This window comes from Capricornis sumatraensis, chromosome 20 (assembly GCF_032405125.1).
Source record: "Capricornis sumatraensis isolate serow.1 chromosome 20, serow.2, whole genome shotgun sequence".
Lineage (NCBI taxonomy): Eukaryota > Metazoa > Chordata > Mammalia > Artiodactyla > Bovidae > Capricornis > Capricornis sumatraensis.
Window position 1 is genome coordinate 45,666,441 of NC_091088.1, and position 15,371 is coordinate 45,681,811.

Sequence of the window (15,371 nt, forward strand, 5' to 3'; positions counted from 1 at the left end):
TACCATTGCTCTCAGCTCATTTGAACACAGTGGTCTAGTACGTGTGCAGGTGTTTCATACAGCCACAGTAAAGGCTGAGACCACTGGTAAAACCCAAAGTAAGCAAGGAGAGCTGCGCTACTCATAGTACTGGCCTGTGATGAGATACAGAGTTTGCGCTACTTCCTTTATTGACAAAGTCTTCCCTATGAGGAAAAAAAAATGGCAACTAAACTAAACAGTATATGTACTGATTGCTGTAGTTGATTTTCTGACCCAGATTCTCGTCTCATCAGAAAGTGGTAGTAATCATTCTCTAGCCCATGGTGGCCAGTCTCTGCACTACACTTTAAGTAACACTGCAGCGCAGCCGAGGCCTGTTCTATAGTAGTTATTATTACCAAAATCATTACGCTCCAAGGCAGGAAAACCACTAGGATGAAAATGGCCCAGCAGCTACTGCTGCCTTTGTTGCAGAGGGACACCTTTTATACACATCTTCCTTCTTTGTATTTCATGGATCTTCCCAGATTCTCACCTTAACATTATTTGTTTTCTTGATTTCTACAGAGACAGAATAAATCCTTTACTCTGCAGATATGTATGGCAGAGATCTTTCATGACTGCTGAAACATTTTTATTTTTCTCTCTTGTTTAATTACAGCCCCATTGAATCTGGCAGGTGGGAAGGCAGTGGAACTTTCATCTGGGCCCAGAACCAATGGTTCTGGGTCTGCAGAACCAATGGCAGCACCTGTAAAAGCAGCAGCAAAAGAAAAAATAGCTTCCTTCTTGGAGAACAGATGGTCTTGTGGCCGCAGTAACTGTTTGTGCTCTGGTTTCAGCTGAGTGACTGCTACCGAGGAGTGGTGTTTGACAGCCTGGAGACACTCTTTGCTCGGAACGCAGCTACCGCTCTCCTCTGCCTGCTGAAGGCCATCGGCAATCGGGAGCACATCTATGTCATCAACATGGCCCAGGATTACACAGCCATGAAGGCCCGGGAGAAAGCCAAAAATGAGCAAGAAGGTAAGGCCATACCCTCCTGGGCTGTCCTTCCAAGCCCTATAGGTCTTTCCTTTAAACAGAGCTCTAGGCTTTTAGGGTCCTTCCCTGCTGTGAGCACCCATTAGGCTTATGTGCAGCTACATCTGCCATCTTACTGGCTCCCCAACTCTGCCCTGGAGGGTGGCTGGGAGTTCTTATTTCTACTTTGCATGTGAGGAAATTGAGACACAAGTGACCTGCTGAGAGATTATAGAAGGAGGGATGGAACCCAGCTCTTCTCACTGTAGGCACCTTCCTCTTTCCCCTGACATTACATTACATCCCTTCATCTTCTGTAATTACAGCCCACCGGAGGGTATCACAGGGCTTCCAGGTGGCTCAGTGGTAAAGAATCCACCTGCTCATGCAGAAGATACAGGAGACGGAGGTTCAGTCACTGGGTTGGGACAGTCTCCTGGATGGCAACCCACTCCAGTATTCTTGCCGGAAAAATCCTATGGACAGAGGAGCCTAGCTGGCTACAGTCCATGTGGCTGCAAAAAGTCAGACATGGCTGAGCAACTGAGCACTGACTGAGAGGACCACATCACAGGTCCCATCCTTACTCAGGTGACCCATTCATTAGCTTGTCGGTTTTAAGCCCACTGAGAATTTCCTTTAAGACCAGAGTAAAGCTTGTAACTTTAGGAAACAGTTTCTACATTTTAGCCTATTGTGTACCAGGCACTGCAGCAGATTGTGTACACTGAAAATGTCTTTAAAGGACACTTTGGGTCATTTAGTCCTCACAAAGATTATTGCCCCCATTCTACAGATGTGGAAAACGAGGCTCACAGATATCAAAAGTTTCGTGTAAGATCACAGAGCATATTAGTAAGAGCTGTGTAACTCTGAGTTCTTTGCTTTTTTGTCATTCCAGGGGCCTGTGAAAATTTTTCAATGATTTAATAGTACATACACATATACACAAAGAAAGTAATGTTAGCTTAAATTCCAAGTTTAGACAAAAGCAGACCCAGCAGATCTCAGCCCCCAAGGGAGAGGACAGTGCTACCCCTCAGAGGCAGAATCCTGCTTCAGCCTCAGCTCCGGCCATATCACTGCCCTTCCTTACTCAGCCTTGCCTCTGTCTTCCAGAACAGTCTGCACCAGTCATAATGCTTTTCCTTTTAAGGAAATATTTACAAACACTGAGCTCTCTTAGTTCATAGTGAAGTGAAAGTCGCTCAGTTGTATCTGACTCTTTGTGACCCCATGGACTATGCAGTCCATGGAATTCTCTAGACCAGAATACTGGAGTGGGTAGCCTTTCCCTTTTCCAGGGGATCTTCCCAACCCAGGAATCAAAGCAGAACTCAAAGACTGCTTCCTTTTATTCTCGTCCAGAGATTGACCAGACATCTCACAGCAATATTTCAACCTCCAGATTCCTAGTTTCCAGAAAACTCATTTCCCCACAACAATCAACTTTTGAAAGAAAGTATCTCTTTTCATTTTCTCAATTACCTGTAGTTTTCACAGTTGCAATATAGGTTCCTATTCCCTTAATCATTTTTAAAAGTCCTGAGGCAGCATACAATATTATTATATTAGAATCTAGTTGTCATGGAACATTTATGAATGTGCCAGGCACTGGGCTAGGTGCCTTACATGATTGCTTATTTGATCCCCACAACAGCCCTGTGAAGGAAGAATTATTATTCTGATCTGTTACTATCCTCTGGTAAGTGTTAGAGACTAAGAACTCAAGATGAAGGTCTCTGAGCCCAAAGCTCAAACTTAGGGAAGCATCAGGCAAGACTGTGGTGCCTGTGACATGTGCAGAAGCAGCCCAGAGCCTTCGTGCCAAGTGTGAACCACACTTCAGGACCTGGAATCTGCAGGGTGTGGAAGCTGACAGTCCTGTCACCTGAGCACTTTGGTGGCTTGTGTTAGTAATGGGTAAAGTCAGTGGGTGGTATATTACTTTTCTATTTCTCCAGTAATATACTGCTTTAAACTTGATGACTCACCACAGATATGTTCTCTGACAGTTCTGGGAGTCAGAAGTCCTAAAATTGAGGTGTCAGCAGAGCCATGTTCCTCTGGAGGCTCTAGGGGAGAATCCTCCTCGCCTCTTCTGGCTCCTAGAGGCCCCTGCATCCTCCCTCGCAACTCTCTGACCTCTGCCTCGTTCTCCCCTCTTCTTCTCTGACCCTGACCCTCCTGCCTGCCTCTGGTGGACCTCTGTGATTATATTGCGCCCACTCAGATAATCCAGGGTAATCGCCCAACTCAAGATCTTTAATTTAGTTACATTTGCAAAGTTCTTTCTGCCAGGTAATGTGACATATCACAGGTTCTGGACATTAGCACGTGGACCTCTCTGGGGCCTCTGTTCAGCGTACCACAGATGGAGACCATTGTGGGAACTGTGTGAGTGCGGGAAAGCCCACCAGAGATTAGGAGGCTGCCTGTGGTACCCGCTGCCTCTCCCTGTCACACACGCACCACAGCATGCTTAGGCAAGAGCTAAACCACTGGGGTCCCCGCAGCCAAAGCTGGTGAGTGAGTTTTTCCCACCCTCCTGTTTGTTCCCCACAGAGCACAAACGCAGGGAAGCACAGAAGAGAGAGAAGGAGCGTCTCCAAAGCATGGGTGAGGAAGAATATGATGCCTTGACAGAGGAGGAGAAAATAACCTTCAACCGAGAGGTCCAGCAAGCCCTGCGGGAGAGGAAGAGGAGGTCAGTGTCCAGGGCTGGTCAGAAGGGAAGCACTGCCCCTGGGAGCAGTTTCCATCAGGCACACGGCCCATCCTGGAGACCAGGGTCATTGGGGCCAGCGGGGAGGCAGCAATGGTCATGGGAGACCTGGGAGGATGACTTGCTGAGAGCAGAAACAGGTATCTTGCACAGCCAGGGTGCTGGTTGCTGCAGCCTTCCCAGGTCTCCATTCTCCTGTCCTTCCTTCTTTCTGGGGGACCTGCGGGACCCAGGGCTAGAGGCTGTAGCGTAAAAAGAGGAGGGGCTTCTGGCCCCTGCACTCCTGCTGGCTCCCCTGAGAGCTACAGCTCATCAGCCTCTGTGCTCAGGTGTCCACAGATGACCCGGGGGGCCACTCTCGTGACGTGGGCACGATGGTTGCCCTCCCTAACTTAGCCATTTCTCCTCCTTTCCTGGCCAGCGTCTTGGCCTTTGGTGGGGCCGACCATCCTGAGGTCTGACTGCCACTCCCACTTGCTCCTTGGCCTGGGCAGTTCAGCAGAGACCCTGGGCAGGCTCCCAGGCCAGTGCTCTCAGCCCCCTTCTGTGCCCATCCCTGGGGACCACACGGGACTGACTGAATCCCCTCCATACCACCCACAAGACATGGCCCACGATTTCATGCCATCTCCGATACAGGTGGGCAGTGTCCTGTCCTCAGATCTTCAGACATGCCAGGGGAGGGAGGGGGGTCTACTGCTTACCCCTCCCTAAGATTCCAAACACTGGTGGGGGAGGGGGCAAGATGCTGCCTATAATTTAATCCCCTTTTCTCCTCTCCCCCTACCTCCAGACTCCACCCACTGGCCCCCAAAGAGCTTTTATGTCCTCTACAGCGTCAGTATATACATACATACCCACATCTCCTGCCTGGTCTACTGCAAAATGCCTGGGCCTCAGGAATCCCAGCTTTGGGATTCCAAACGAATCGCTTTTTTTTTTCCCCCTCTCATTCAGGTCATTTACTTTCAGGCATTCATCTCACAGGGGACTTAGAAAATGCAGATCTGATTCTCAGAGCTCAGCAGTGACTTGTTTGTAATGCACACACACACAAAGTGGTGAAGTAATGAGGAGTCAACTTCAATGAGCAGAGAGCCACAGCAGCCAGGAACAACCAGGGATTCCCAGAGATGGAAAGCAAACGGATTCCGTATCTTCAGAAATGCCATCCCCTCCACTCTTTGTTTATACATGGTGCCCAGGCTTGGTGCCCTCTCTGCCGTTAGCAGCAGGGAGACCCAGCTGAATCCATAGCTGGAAAGGAGAGAAAGAGAGAGAAGGAGAGGAACGTGGCCTTCAGCTGTAGCACCACGGCTCCAAGTGGGCCACAGTGGGGACTGCTGTGAAAAACATCATTTCTTTTTGTCTAAACCTCAGACATGAGTGTAGAAAGCTGGGCCTAATCTGTACTGATATCAGAACAATCTTTGAAAGTTGTTTTTTAAGAGTGATAACATCCAGCTTATTTACAGCCCTTGCCTCACTCTCCTGTGAAAGGAGACTGGAATAGAGTTAGAGATCAGTTGAGAATTCCTCTTAGTTGAGCTTCAGTTATCAGTTTTACTAAATGACGATTCAAAGGTAGATGTGAGCCATCCTTTCCTCCTTTCTTCCCTTCTTTTCTTCTCTTCCCTTCCATCTTCCTTCCTTCCTATAATATCTAGCTTTCTTTTGTTCTGTCCTGGTTTTTGTGCTGCAGAAAGCTCTGCACCATGTTCCCCCACCAGGTGATTGCAGCAGGGGAAGGGCTCCGGCAGGGCCCTCTGAACTCTTTTCTTCTCTGCCTGACTTAATGAAGGGAGCTGGAGAGACTGGCAAAGGAGATGCAGGAAAAGAAGCTACAGCAGGAACTTGAGCGACAGAAGGAAGAAGATGAGCTAAAACGGAAGAATAAAAAGCCAAAGCAGGGACCTGTAAAGGAGGAGCCGTCCATGAAGAAATCTCAGATACCAAGCCGGCAGGTAGCCACCCGCCTTGGCCCCTCAGCGGCAGGCAGGTGCAGACTGGCCCACCACCACAGCTAGTATATCAGCCCAGCACATCTCCCCTCCAGAAGGCTGGCCTAGGACTGCACAGACTCTGTGGTGGAGCAAAAGGCAGGAGGAGAGGGATCAGCATTTTCTGAGCACTGACTGTGTGTCCCGCACTTTCCTGTGCTTCCCATAATCCTGTCCTGTTACATCCTGTCCTTCCTCAGAGGTTCAGAGACATGAGCCCCATCCAGAATTTAACAGGATGAGCTGTAACAGTTGCATGTGTGCACAGATCTGGTTCCTTCTGCTGTCTCCTGCAGCCCCCTGGATGGTGTTAAATCAACTGATGGTGAAGAGCTGTTTGCAGTGAGCCACCAAGTCAGTGTGTTCAACCAGGAGCTGATCCTTGACCGCAGTCAAGGGAGATGCTCCAGCATAAGCTGTCCTTGTGATTATCAGTCTGCCTGTCACGTCTCTGCCCACTGTGACACACGGTACCCAGGCTTGGTGCAGACTGGCCAGAGCAACGTGCAGGGTGGCGCCAGTGGCTGAGGGGTGGCTAGCTGGGGTGCACAGTGGCCACTCCAGCCCCGAGAGTTCTGAGGGTAGAACTAAAGCCAGACTCCCAGACGAGGTGCACTGGTCCCAGGAGGCAGATGGAAGAGCAGAGGAATCAGTGTCCAGGAGTCCCCATCAGGTAGAGCTCAGGAAGGAGCAGATCTGAGCACTTAAAACTTAGGCACCAAAACAAGCATAAGAAACAGGCTCCTGCAACCTTCCAAATGCAAGCCCTCCCCTCAGTAGGTGTTCTTCCACACTCAGTCCACTTCCACTTGGAACAGGATATCTAGGCAGAACTCTGTAGACGGGAACATAACAGCAGGCACCCAGCCCTCCCTCCCCCACACAAATAAGGCGATCCACCCGCTCCAGGAGACAGTGTTGTCAGTACTGTCGTGTCAGCCCTCTCCAGGCTGTAGAGACAGACATTTAAGGGGGGAGCCGATTCAGTGCAGAGAGGGGATAACCAGCCTGGGCCTCTCATGCCTCCACACCCGAGCTTAGGCAAGAGAAGAATGTCACTGGGCTGAACTGGACTGTATGTCATCAAAGAACAAACCCCAGACCTGTGAAGCCTCCTGGAGGGTTTCATCAGGAGGGGAGAAAATCAGAACCCACAAAGCAGTAAGAAAAACGAATAAGGTTGGTTTCTCTCTGCAAGGTTCATTAGATAAAATACAGGTTTGTTTAAGAGGCTGGAGTGTAGCCAGATTCTGAAACCGTGTCTGTCCCCAGCAGCACTGATTAATCTGTATACATAATCCGTATAATTTTAATAACTTGGCACTACGAGAGCTTTTACTCTGTGACAGACACTATTATAAGCTTTTTACATGTTCTCACACATTTAACTTTCAGTGGGCCTCTAGGGTAGTTATTAATATCACTGTCAACACGATACAGATGGGCCAAAGATGTGCATTGCTCACCCATGGTCACACAGCTAACAATTGTGAGACCAGGTTTGGACCTCTAAACTCAGTGGCCTCTCCAGAGGAAAGGCTCGTCTTGAGCCTCTTTTCCTATTGATCCTTCAGAGCAGCAGCTGTCAACCAGGAGTGAACATTACAGCTGCTAGGCATAATGCCTGGCCCCAGCCAGCTCCATGACAAGGAAGGACCGCAGAGTGAATCCTCTGAGAAAGGGCCCCACACAACCCATAGGCACAGCCCTGGTGTGTATGTGAGGGGCTGGAATCCTATGAGGCCATCTTACAAAGCAGAATGCCCTCTTTCTCCTTCTTTTGCGATTTGCTCTCCCTGAAAGAACTGTTTTAAGAATGTTTTATGTGTTTTTGCCTTCTAGATTCTTACTTTTTCCAAACTAGAGGTGAAGATTGACGCAATAGAAAGAAAAGTGTCCGTCAGAGAGCAGGTAGCTGTGGAGAAGGAAGAATGGATAAGAGGAGGAGGAACCTCTTGGCAGATATCAACATGCTTTGGCTTCCTCTTGTCCAGGAGCAAGAAGACAGCGAGGGGGACCTCCCGAAGGACACTGACAAGAACATGGCCCAGAAGTTTAAGACCTTCGAGCTGACCCTGAAGGACATCCAGAACATCCTCACGTACTGGGACCGGAAGCAGGGGATTCTGCTGCACCACATCGGCGCTGAGGACATGAGCCATGAGGACGGGGCCGACCAGCGCCAGGTTCCCTCCGGCGGACGCCGAGGCCGCAAGGACCGGGAGCGGGAGCGCGCGGAGAAGGAGCGAGCCGAGAGGGAGCGCCTGGAGCGGGAGAGGGCCGAGAGGGAGCGGCTGGAGAAGCTCCGTGCACAGGAGGAGCGCAGCGACGGAGGCGAGGGCGAGGAGGAGGACCACGAAGGGAAGAAGGATCTGGGTGTGCCGTTCATAAACATCCAGACGCCTGACTCGGAAGGCTCGAGCTGGAAGCAGGCCCTGGAAAATGAGAGGCTTCCTAAAGGGGAACAGGTACAGACTTTCCTCCAAGACAGAGATGTAACGGTCAGGTAGCCAGGCAGCCGTACGGAGCTAGTCCTTGTAGATGTGTTTTTAACACAAATTCCAGATCCCCTTAATTCCATTCATCTCTGATATCCCTTTGTATATAAAACAAAAATGGCTAAAAGGACCTTTTTCTATGTGATGAAGTATCCATAGGAAGTTCCACAGATCTAAACTATTCCATCTAACCTTATAAAAAGCCACGCATAAAGTTAACTTTAGTATTGACAATACTGTGTTATGGGTTGGCAAGGCAGGTATACTTCGGGGGTGATGCAAATGGCTCAATTATTCTAATATTTCTTTCCCATAAACTTCCACCATGACAGAAATTATATGACCAGACAGCTTCTTGTTCCTAGAAACAAAAGCATCATATTCAGAAACCCCTTTGGCAGTGATTTGGAGGGATGGTTATTATAACCTTTCATCCCAGGACAGACTTTTTCAGTGAAACACCAAAAACAAATATTTGAGGCTACAGGTCATTTAGTCTCCGTCCCGAACACCCACCCCCAGCAATGGATATGACTGGAGATGACTCTGTTCAGATACAGCTTGATTTACAAAAGCAGGTAGCAAGCCATATTTGAACAGGGGGGCCGCAGTCTACCCACTGGTTTAGTTTCGTATTTATCAGAAACTAGATGCAAACTTAAACGCAGAGAGCAGAGCCTGAGAGGAACCACGCGAGTTAGACTTGTTTAAAGAACTTCCTGCCTCTGTTAATTTAATTAGGGGATGCAAATTATTCATCCCTTTCCTCACAGATATTCTGAATCCTGGGCGTTAACTCTAGCTACATGTTAGTCAGGAAGTGTCTTCAACTTTCTGACCGAGAGAGTTAGCAACACAGGATTACATGAAGATAGTTACTTGCTCGAGCTAATAGCCTGTTTGGCCCACTCAGGTGGCCTCATGGTTGTGACGACAACAATTAATCAAGGGATAGCATCCTTTTTCTGAGGGTTTTACAAGCTGAGGAGAAAATTGCTACCAGATTTTCAAGTCATCTGCTCTGGATGGCTCTCATTCATTATGTGTCAGAGTAGAATGGGAAATGCTACAGGAATAAGTTGACTCTCTCCAGTTTCTTTTTTAACTTCTCTCTTCATTCCCATCTTTCACCCCATTCCCAGAACTTTGATGCACTTTTTTTTTCTTTGCTGTATATGACCTGCTCTAGCCCTAACTCTCTCTTGTCTTTGAAAAGAAAGAACACTTAAAGGTGGAAGAACTATTAACAGGGGATCTGAAAATAAGTGAAACAGCTCTACACTATAGACATCAGAATCTTAAGAGATGGTCTCTTTAAACAGAGGTTTGAGCCCCAGCTGTGCGCGAGGCCGTGTGCTATATCACCCTAGTTCCAGTCCTAATGAACTTTACAGTCCAGTTGCAGAGATAGACCATCAAGCAATCGTAATAAAGTGACCAAGGTTATGATAAGAGAGGGAGCCTGAAGCCCATAGCAAGAGCCCCAGCCGGGTCTGGAGGTGTGGGGTCTGGAAAGACCTGCAGAGCTGTGTCAGAGGCCCATTACACACCATCCCTGACACATGCCTATATCAGGGCGTCTCCTGAGAAAGGTGAGAGAAAGGAGGAAGGGGCTCACTGTCCTGTGCTCTTTCAGGGCTGTGAGGGGTAGTGTGCCCTCTACACCAGAGATTCATCTTGATATTTTCCTTTAGATCCTAGACATCTTGGGCCTGGGTTCCTCTGGACCACCTGTCCCACCACCTGCTTTATACTCAATCATCTCCTACCCTGTGAAGCGACAGCCTTTGGCCATGACAGAAATCCTGAAGCATTTCGTGTTTGTAACTCCACCCTCTGAAGACTTCTCCCTGATTGAGGAGAAAAAAGAAGTGGAAGCAGAAACAGAGCTTTCAACCACCCCAGGCTCCTCGAAGGTAAATGGAGAAACTTATCCTCCTGACCTTGGTGAGACTTCACATGGACCCTCCACGTGGCCAAAAATTGAGCCCGGGGTTGATGTCAAGCTCACTGGGGTGTTTGCCTCCACTCGCTTGGGATTCCACCCGAGCCTCCCTAAGCTGCACCTTCCCTGGGTCTGACTCTTCCTGTGCCCCCAAGAAGAGACTAAAAATGGCACTTGTTGATTCACTCTGAAGCCCATTTGCAAAAAAAAAAAAAAAAATGTGAAACTAGCTCTTTTAAAAAGGTAGCAGAATGTATTGTGAAGCTAAGGTAATTCACACAGTGCAGAAGAATACAAGAGTCAACAGACACAGGAAACACACACCATTAGAGAAAGAAAAGACTATTAAGAAATTATATGGGGAAGATTGGATATTTTGGATAAAGTTGCTTATTATCTCCTTGCCTGACACAGTGCAGTAACAGTAATTCCACCTAGATTAAAAGGATAAGTGAATCAAAATGAAATCATGTAAAAGTAGAAAATTTATTTTTACATATACAGTGGAATAAATAAAAAAAGAAAAATGGATTTGACTAGTAATATGAAGAATGCATGGATATTAAAAATTACAGAGGGCCTTTCTGTTCCCAGAGGAGTAGTTCAGTTCAGTCGCTCAGTCATGTCCAACTCTTTGTGACCCCATGGACTGCAGCACGCCAGGCTTCCCTGTCCATCACCAACTCCCAGAGCCTACTTAAACTCATGTCCGTAGCATTGGTGATGCCATCCGGCCATCTCACCCTCTGTTGTCCCCTTCTCTTCCCGCCTTCAATCTTTCTCAGCATCAGGATCTTTCTCAGCATCAGGATCTTTTCCAGTGAGTTGGTTCTTCACATCAGGTGGCCAAAGAGGAGTATGGGGGCCAAAATCTGAATCACCTCCTAGCTTTCTTCCTATAAACCATGCATGTTAGCAAAAAACAAAATCAGCAGCAAATAAAGTTTTCTATAGGCCCTGCTTACACCTCAGTTAGGTAACAGAGAGCCCCAAACTTCAGTTTGGTAAGTAAATAGACAGTCAACATCAGGTCTCAGCACTGGTGGGCAGGCCTTACTTGGGCAGAGTCCAATAAAATGGTAAAAAAGAAAATACTGCCATCATCAGAGGTGACTATTACACCAACCTCTTTTCTGAAAATTGAACCTTAAGGGGAAAGAGTTTAGCTTTCTTTAACTTACAGTTTTAGAAGGAACTCAGGCTCATCTCCAGTACATGAAGGAAAGCTCTTCTTTCTAGGAGAATGACAGCTGAAATTAGAGAAAGAATGGTAGAATTAGAAAGGCACCGTTCTGATATCCCCAATGATGCACTTGATTAAGGAGTGCCAGGGGATTCCTGGAGTGCTGGTTTGCTGGAGAACAAGACACTCTGAGCCAGAGCGTCGTCCCATGGGTGGCTGGCTGGCTGCAGAGAGGGAAGTCCGCTTTGCCATGGCCAAGATCTGCGAGCATCACTGCAGCCACACAGACACCCTTTGCGTCTGTAATCACGAGTCAGCCTGACATCATTTGTCTCCCACTGTGACAGAGTATGATGTGCACAGCATCCTCTCTGAATCTAATCAAGTTTTTAAATCTTTTTTTCAGCTTACATGAAATACAGGAAATAAGTAAGTTTTAAGGGATACTCTGAGAACAGTCAAAAGATTTGCAGACTATGGAAAATTCTGTCATGATGCAGATTTGGTCTATGAAAAAAAATCAGTGTGATTGGGAGGAAATGAGAAATCTAGATTTAAAAAAAATACTAAAGAAGCACAACAACAAAATGCAGTATGGGAACACACTCCAGACCAGCTTCCAGCTTTCTCTGGAGCTTTGGCCTCCTTTCAGGGAATCAGGTACCAGGGAAAGCCCTAGACTCCTCTCCACACTTCTCTCCTACAGTAGTGTCGTAGTCTGGGCCCTGCCATTCTCAGCAGTTGACAGCATCTTGAACCTGATGAGGTCACCCCAGAATGCAGGCGGCGAGGTCACCCCAAACTGCAGGCAATGTCATGGGCATTCCTGTCTCCGGCTTCTGTGGTCGTAGGATAAATGTTTAAGACCCTGTGCTCATTTTCAATTTAAGACCCAGGAGGAGCAAATCACCTCATCTAAAGGGAGGAAACAGAAAACGAAAGAAAAAGAGAAAGAAAAAACGGATCAGCCACGTGAGACTCAGAAGGAGAAACGTCGAATGGCCTTCAACAGGAAGGGCCTTTCTGCAGGAACTTCCAGAACCACTGCTCCGCTGTCGGACGTAGAGCAAAACAACTTATCTGGGCAGCATTCCCAGGAGAAATTCACCAGGTGGGCCTCAGAACCACCCAGGGAGGGGAAGGCCGAAGCTCCAAATGAGGGTGTGGCTGTCACAGCCTCAGATGGGAACCAGGTTGTCCTGACTGTTAAGGACCTCCGTGGCGGTCAAGGACTACCATGCCTAACCGCAGCACGACCAGGACCGGACTTCTCCCAGGCAGCAGTCCTGTCTTCTCTTGGCCCAAAAGAAGCATCCTCACAGTAAAAGCATGTGTGATCATTTTCAGGCTGAATCATTTCCGGTGGATCGTGCCTGCCAACGGTGAGGCGACATTGCGCCTACACTTCTCTTCCAACGATCTTGGGGTCTTTGACCAAACATTTAACTTTGAGATCCTTGGAACTCACCGCCAGTACCAGCTTTACTGCCGAGGTGTCTGCACTTACCCATACATTTGCCAAGACCCAAAGTAAGTGTATTTTGTTCTTAAAGAAAAGATTGGCAGATACATTTTTGTTTTCCCCCATGGGACTTTGACCAAGGTGTGTCTTAATAGAAATGTGGAACCCGGGCAGCATCCCAGGCCCTCTTGTACTGGGCTCCAGAGCCATGGACATTGATTGAGTCACAGAAATGACATGGTACCATGTGGCTAAAATAGAATGCTAGCAGATGTGAAGGACAAGGGGATATCTTCCTGTGGCAAGTTAGTTTATTTAACTTTTAAGCAAATATAAACAGATTTTATATTTGCTATAGGATTTTATCCTGTAACCTCAGTATATGTGTGTATCTCCACAGGCAGATTTTTTTCCTGAGTACCAAACACTGAGCCCCTTATGCACCACATAAAGGTCCCTGGCTTGAGCAAGCCAGGGGAATTTTTACAGCTTGTACACCTGGAGGAGTTTTTTTGCCATTCTCACCAAGGGGCCATGTCGGACAGGGAACTCAGAAGCTGGTTAAGATCCACCAGAACTAGATTTCCTTAGGGTTTCTCAGGACTTTTTCTAGCTAGGCACAGTAGAACAGGAAGTCCAGCTCAGTTTCATCATCAGCCCCATTATGAAAGGCATTACTGGGAATATTTTTTTTCTCAGGTTCAAACTGTACTGTCTTCCCTCAGCATTGGTTACATAAATGTCCTCAACTTAAGAGTCATTCCAGAAATGTCCTCAAATTAAGAGCTGTTCTGTCTCCAGACTCCTGGACCCTTTGCTGAACAGGGAATGTTGGGTTCATGTATACATCATGTGGAGGCATTCAGACACTTCTCCTCTCCTCTTCCTCCTCTGTGTTCAGGGTGGTGTTCCCTCAGCGGAAGATGGACATGAAGGCAAATGAGATCATCTTTAAGAAGTATATTGTGAGCATGGAGAGGTTTCACTTCGGACCACTGCTTTGTGGGAAATCAAGAGATAAGTAAGTGTTCCATTATTTCAAAACAGATTTCAGACTCCTGGGTTGGACCCATGAAGAGTACAAGCCAGGGTGCCTGTGTGTTAATAGTAGATCTTACTGGCATTCAGATCAGGAGAAGTGGCTTCTTGTGTCCCAAGTTTCTGCTAAGCTCTCAAGTGACTGAGGATGCTGTTTTCCCAGATGGGCTGGCCTGGAGGAAGACCTAGTTTGGGTAGGGGTATGGTAAAATATAGAGTTTACTTGGGGGTGTGTTCAGTTTGAGATGCTCGAGAGATACAGCTAGAAGCCACAGAAAGCAAGGCGTAGTCTATATGGTTTTGGTTCTCAGAGGAGAGTCTGTTTCAAGACAGAAAAAAGTGCCACGGGTCTGATGAGATCACCTAAATGAGAGTACACAGGAAGGCGAGGACCGTGGATGAAGCCCTAAAGAATTCTACCACTCACAAGAGATAAGAGGGCAGGGGCCACTGGCGGAAACCGGGGGAGCGTCGTGTCCTGGAGCCATGAGAAGGGGGCGTGGCCACCCATGTTGACTGTGGCAGGGAGGGTGGAAAGGTGATGACATCAGCGTCCCTGGGGCTTAACAACACGGAAGTCATAGCACCCTCTCAGGGGCTTTCTGAGGATGAAACCCAAGTAGAGTGAGTTGAGGAGTGAGTGGGAGGTGAGAGAATAGGGACAGAATGTGGAGGTGGTTTTTTGGAAAAGTTTGACTGTAAAGGGAGATGGAGGCTGCTGAGGACAGGAGGGAGACCTGGAGCGCGGGGAAGGCTGTTCATTTACTGTTGCTCTTGATGTTTAGATGTCAAGGGGGGAAGTAGGGAGGAAGAAGCTAGAGTTTCCAGAGAAAGTCAGGGCGGTGAGTGGTGCAGTGGAGATGCTGGCTTTGCCAGGAAGAGGGACCGGCATCACATCAGAGGAAGGTGAGATGGCTTCAGGTGCAGGTAGGGTCACAGATTTGGCTGGAATGGTGAGGAGGTTCCCATGCAACCATTTTCTCCATAGTGAATGATGTGAGGTCATCCCTAACAGTGAGGCAAATGGAAGGAAGTTTAAAATGTTGGGAAAATGGAGAAGGTATAAAACAGGTTTTGTGCAAAGTAGGAGAAGGAGAATATTAGAGAAATAGATTAAGAATATCTGGCAGAACTGGGGGCCCAGCTAAGGTCAATGGTCATAAATATTTAGTGATACAAGTTTTTTATTTAGTCATATATAAGAAGAGTTGACTCATTGGAAAAGACTCTGATGCTGGGAGGGATTGGGGGCAGGAGGAGAAGGGGACAACCGAGGATGAGATGGCTGGATGGCATCACGGGCTCGATGGACGTGAGTCTGAGTGAACTCCGGGAGATGGTGATGAACAGGGAGGCCTGGCGTGCTGCGATTGATGGGGTCGCAAAGAGTCGGACACGACTGAGCGATTGAACTGAACTGAACTGATAAGTCATATATATAGGCAGGAAGGTGAGACCAAAAATAGAACTAGGATCTCAACCATGTCTTAATTCCATCTAGCATTTATTGTGATA

At 47.8% G+C, this 15,371-nt stretch overlaps 1 protein-coding gene across 1 annotated transcript in view; it reads left to right on the forward strand.

Moving 5' to 3' along the window:
• Window positions 1-15,371, forward strand: part of LOC138096769 (hydrocephalus-inducing protein homolog) — a 116,748-nt gene that overhangs the window by 42,658 nt on the left and 58,719 nt on the right. Inside the window, 9 exon segments of the mRNA XM_068993041.1 lie at window positions 825-1,008; window positions 3,571-3,712; window positions 5,532-5,694; window positions 7,573-7,660; window positions 7,663-8,198; window positions 9,923-10,144; window positions 12,247-12,467; window positions 12,704-12,886; window positions 13,720-13,839. Coding sequence (XP_068849142.1) covers window positions 825-1,008; window positions 3,571-3,712; window positions 5,532-5,694; window positions 7,573-7,660; window positions 7,663-8,198; window positions 9,923-10,144; window positions 12,247-12,467; window positions 12,704-12,886; window positions 13,720-13,839 — 1,859 coding nt within the window.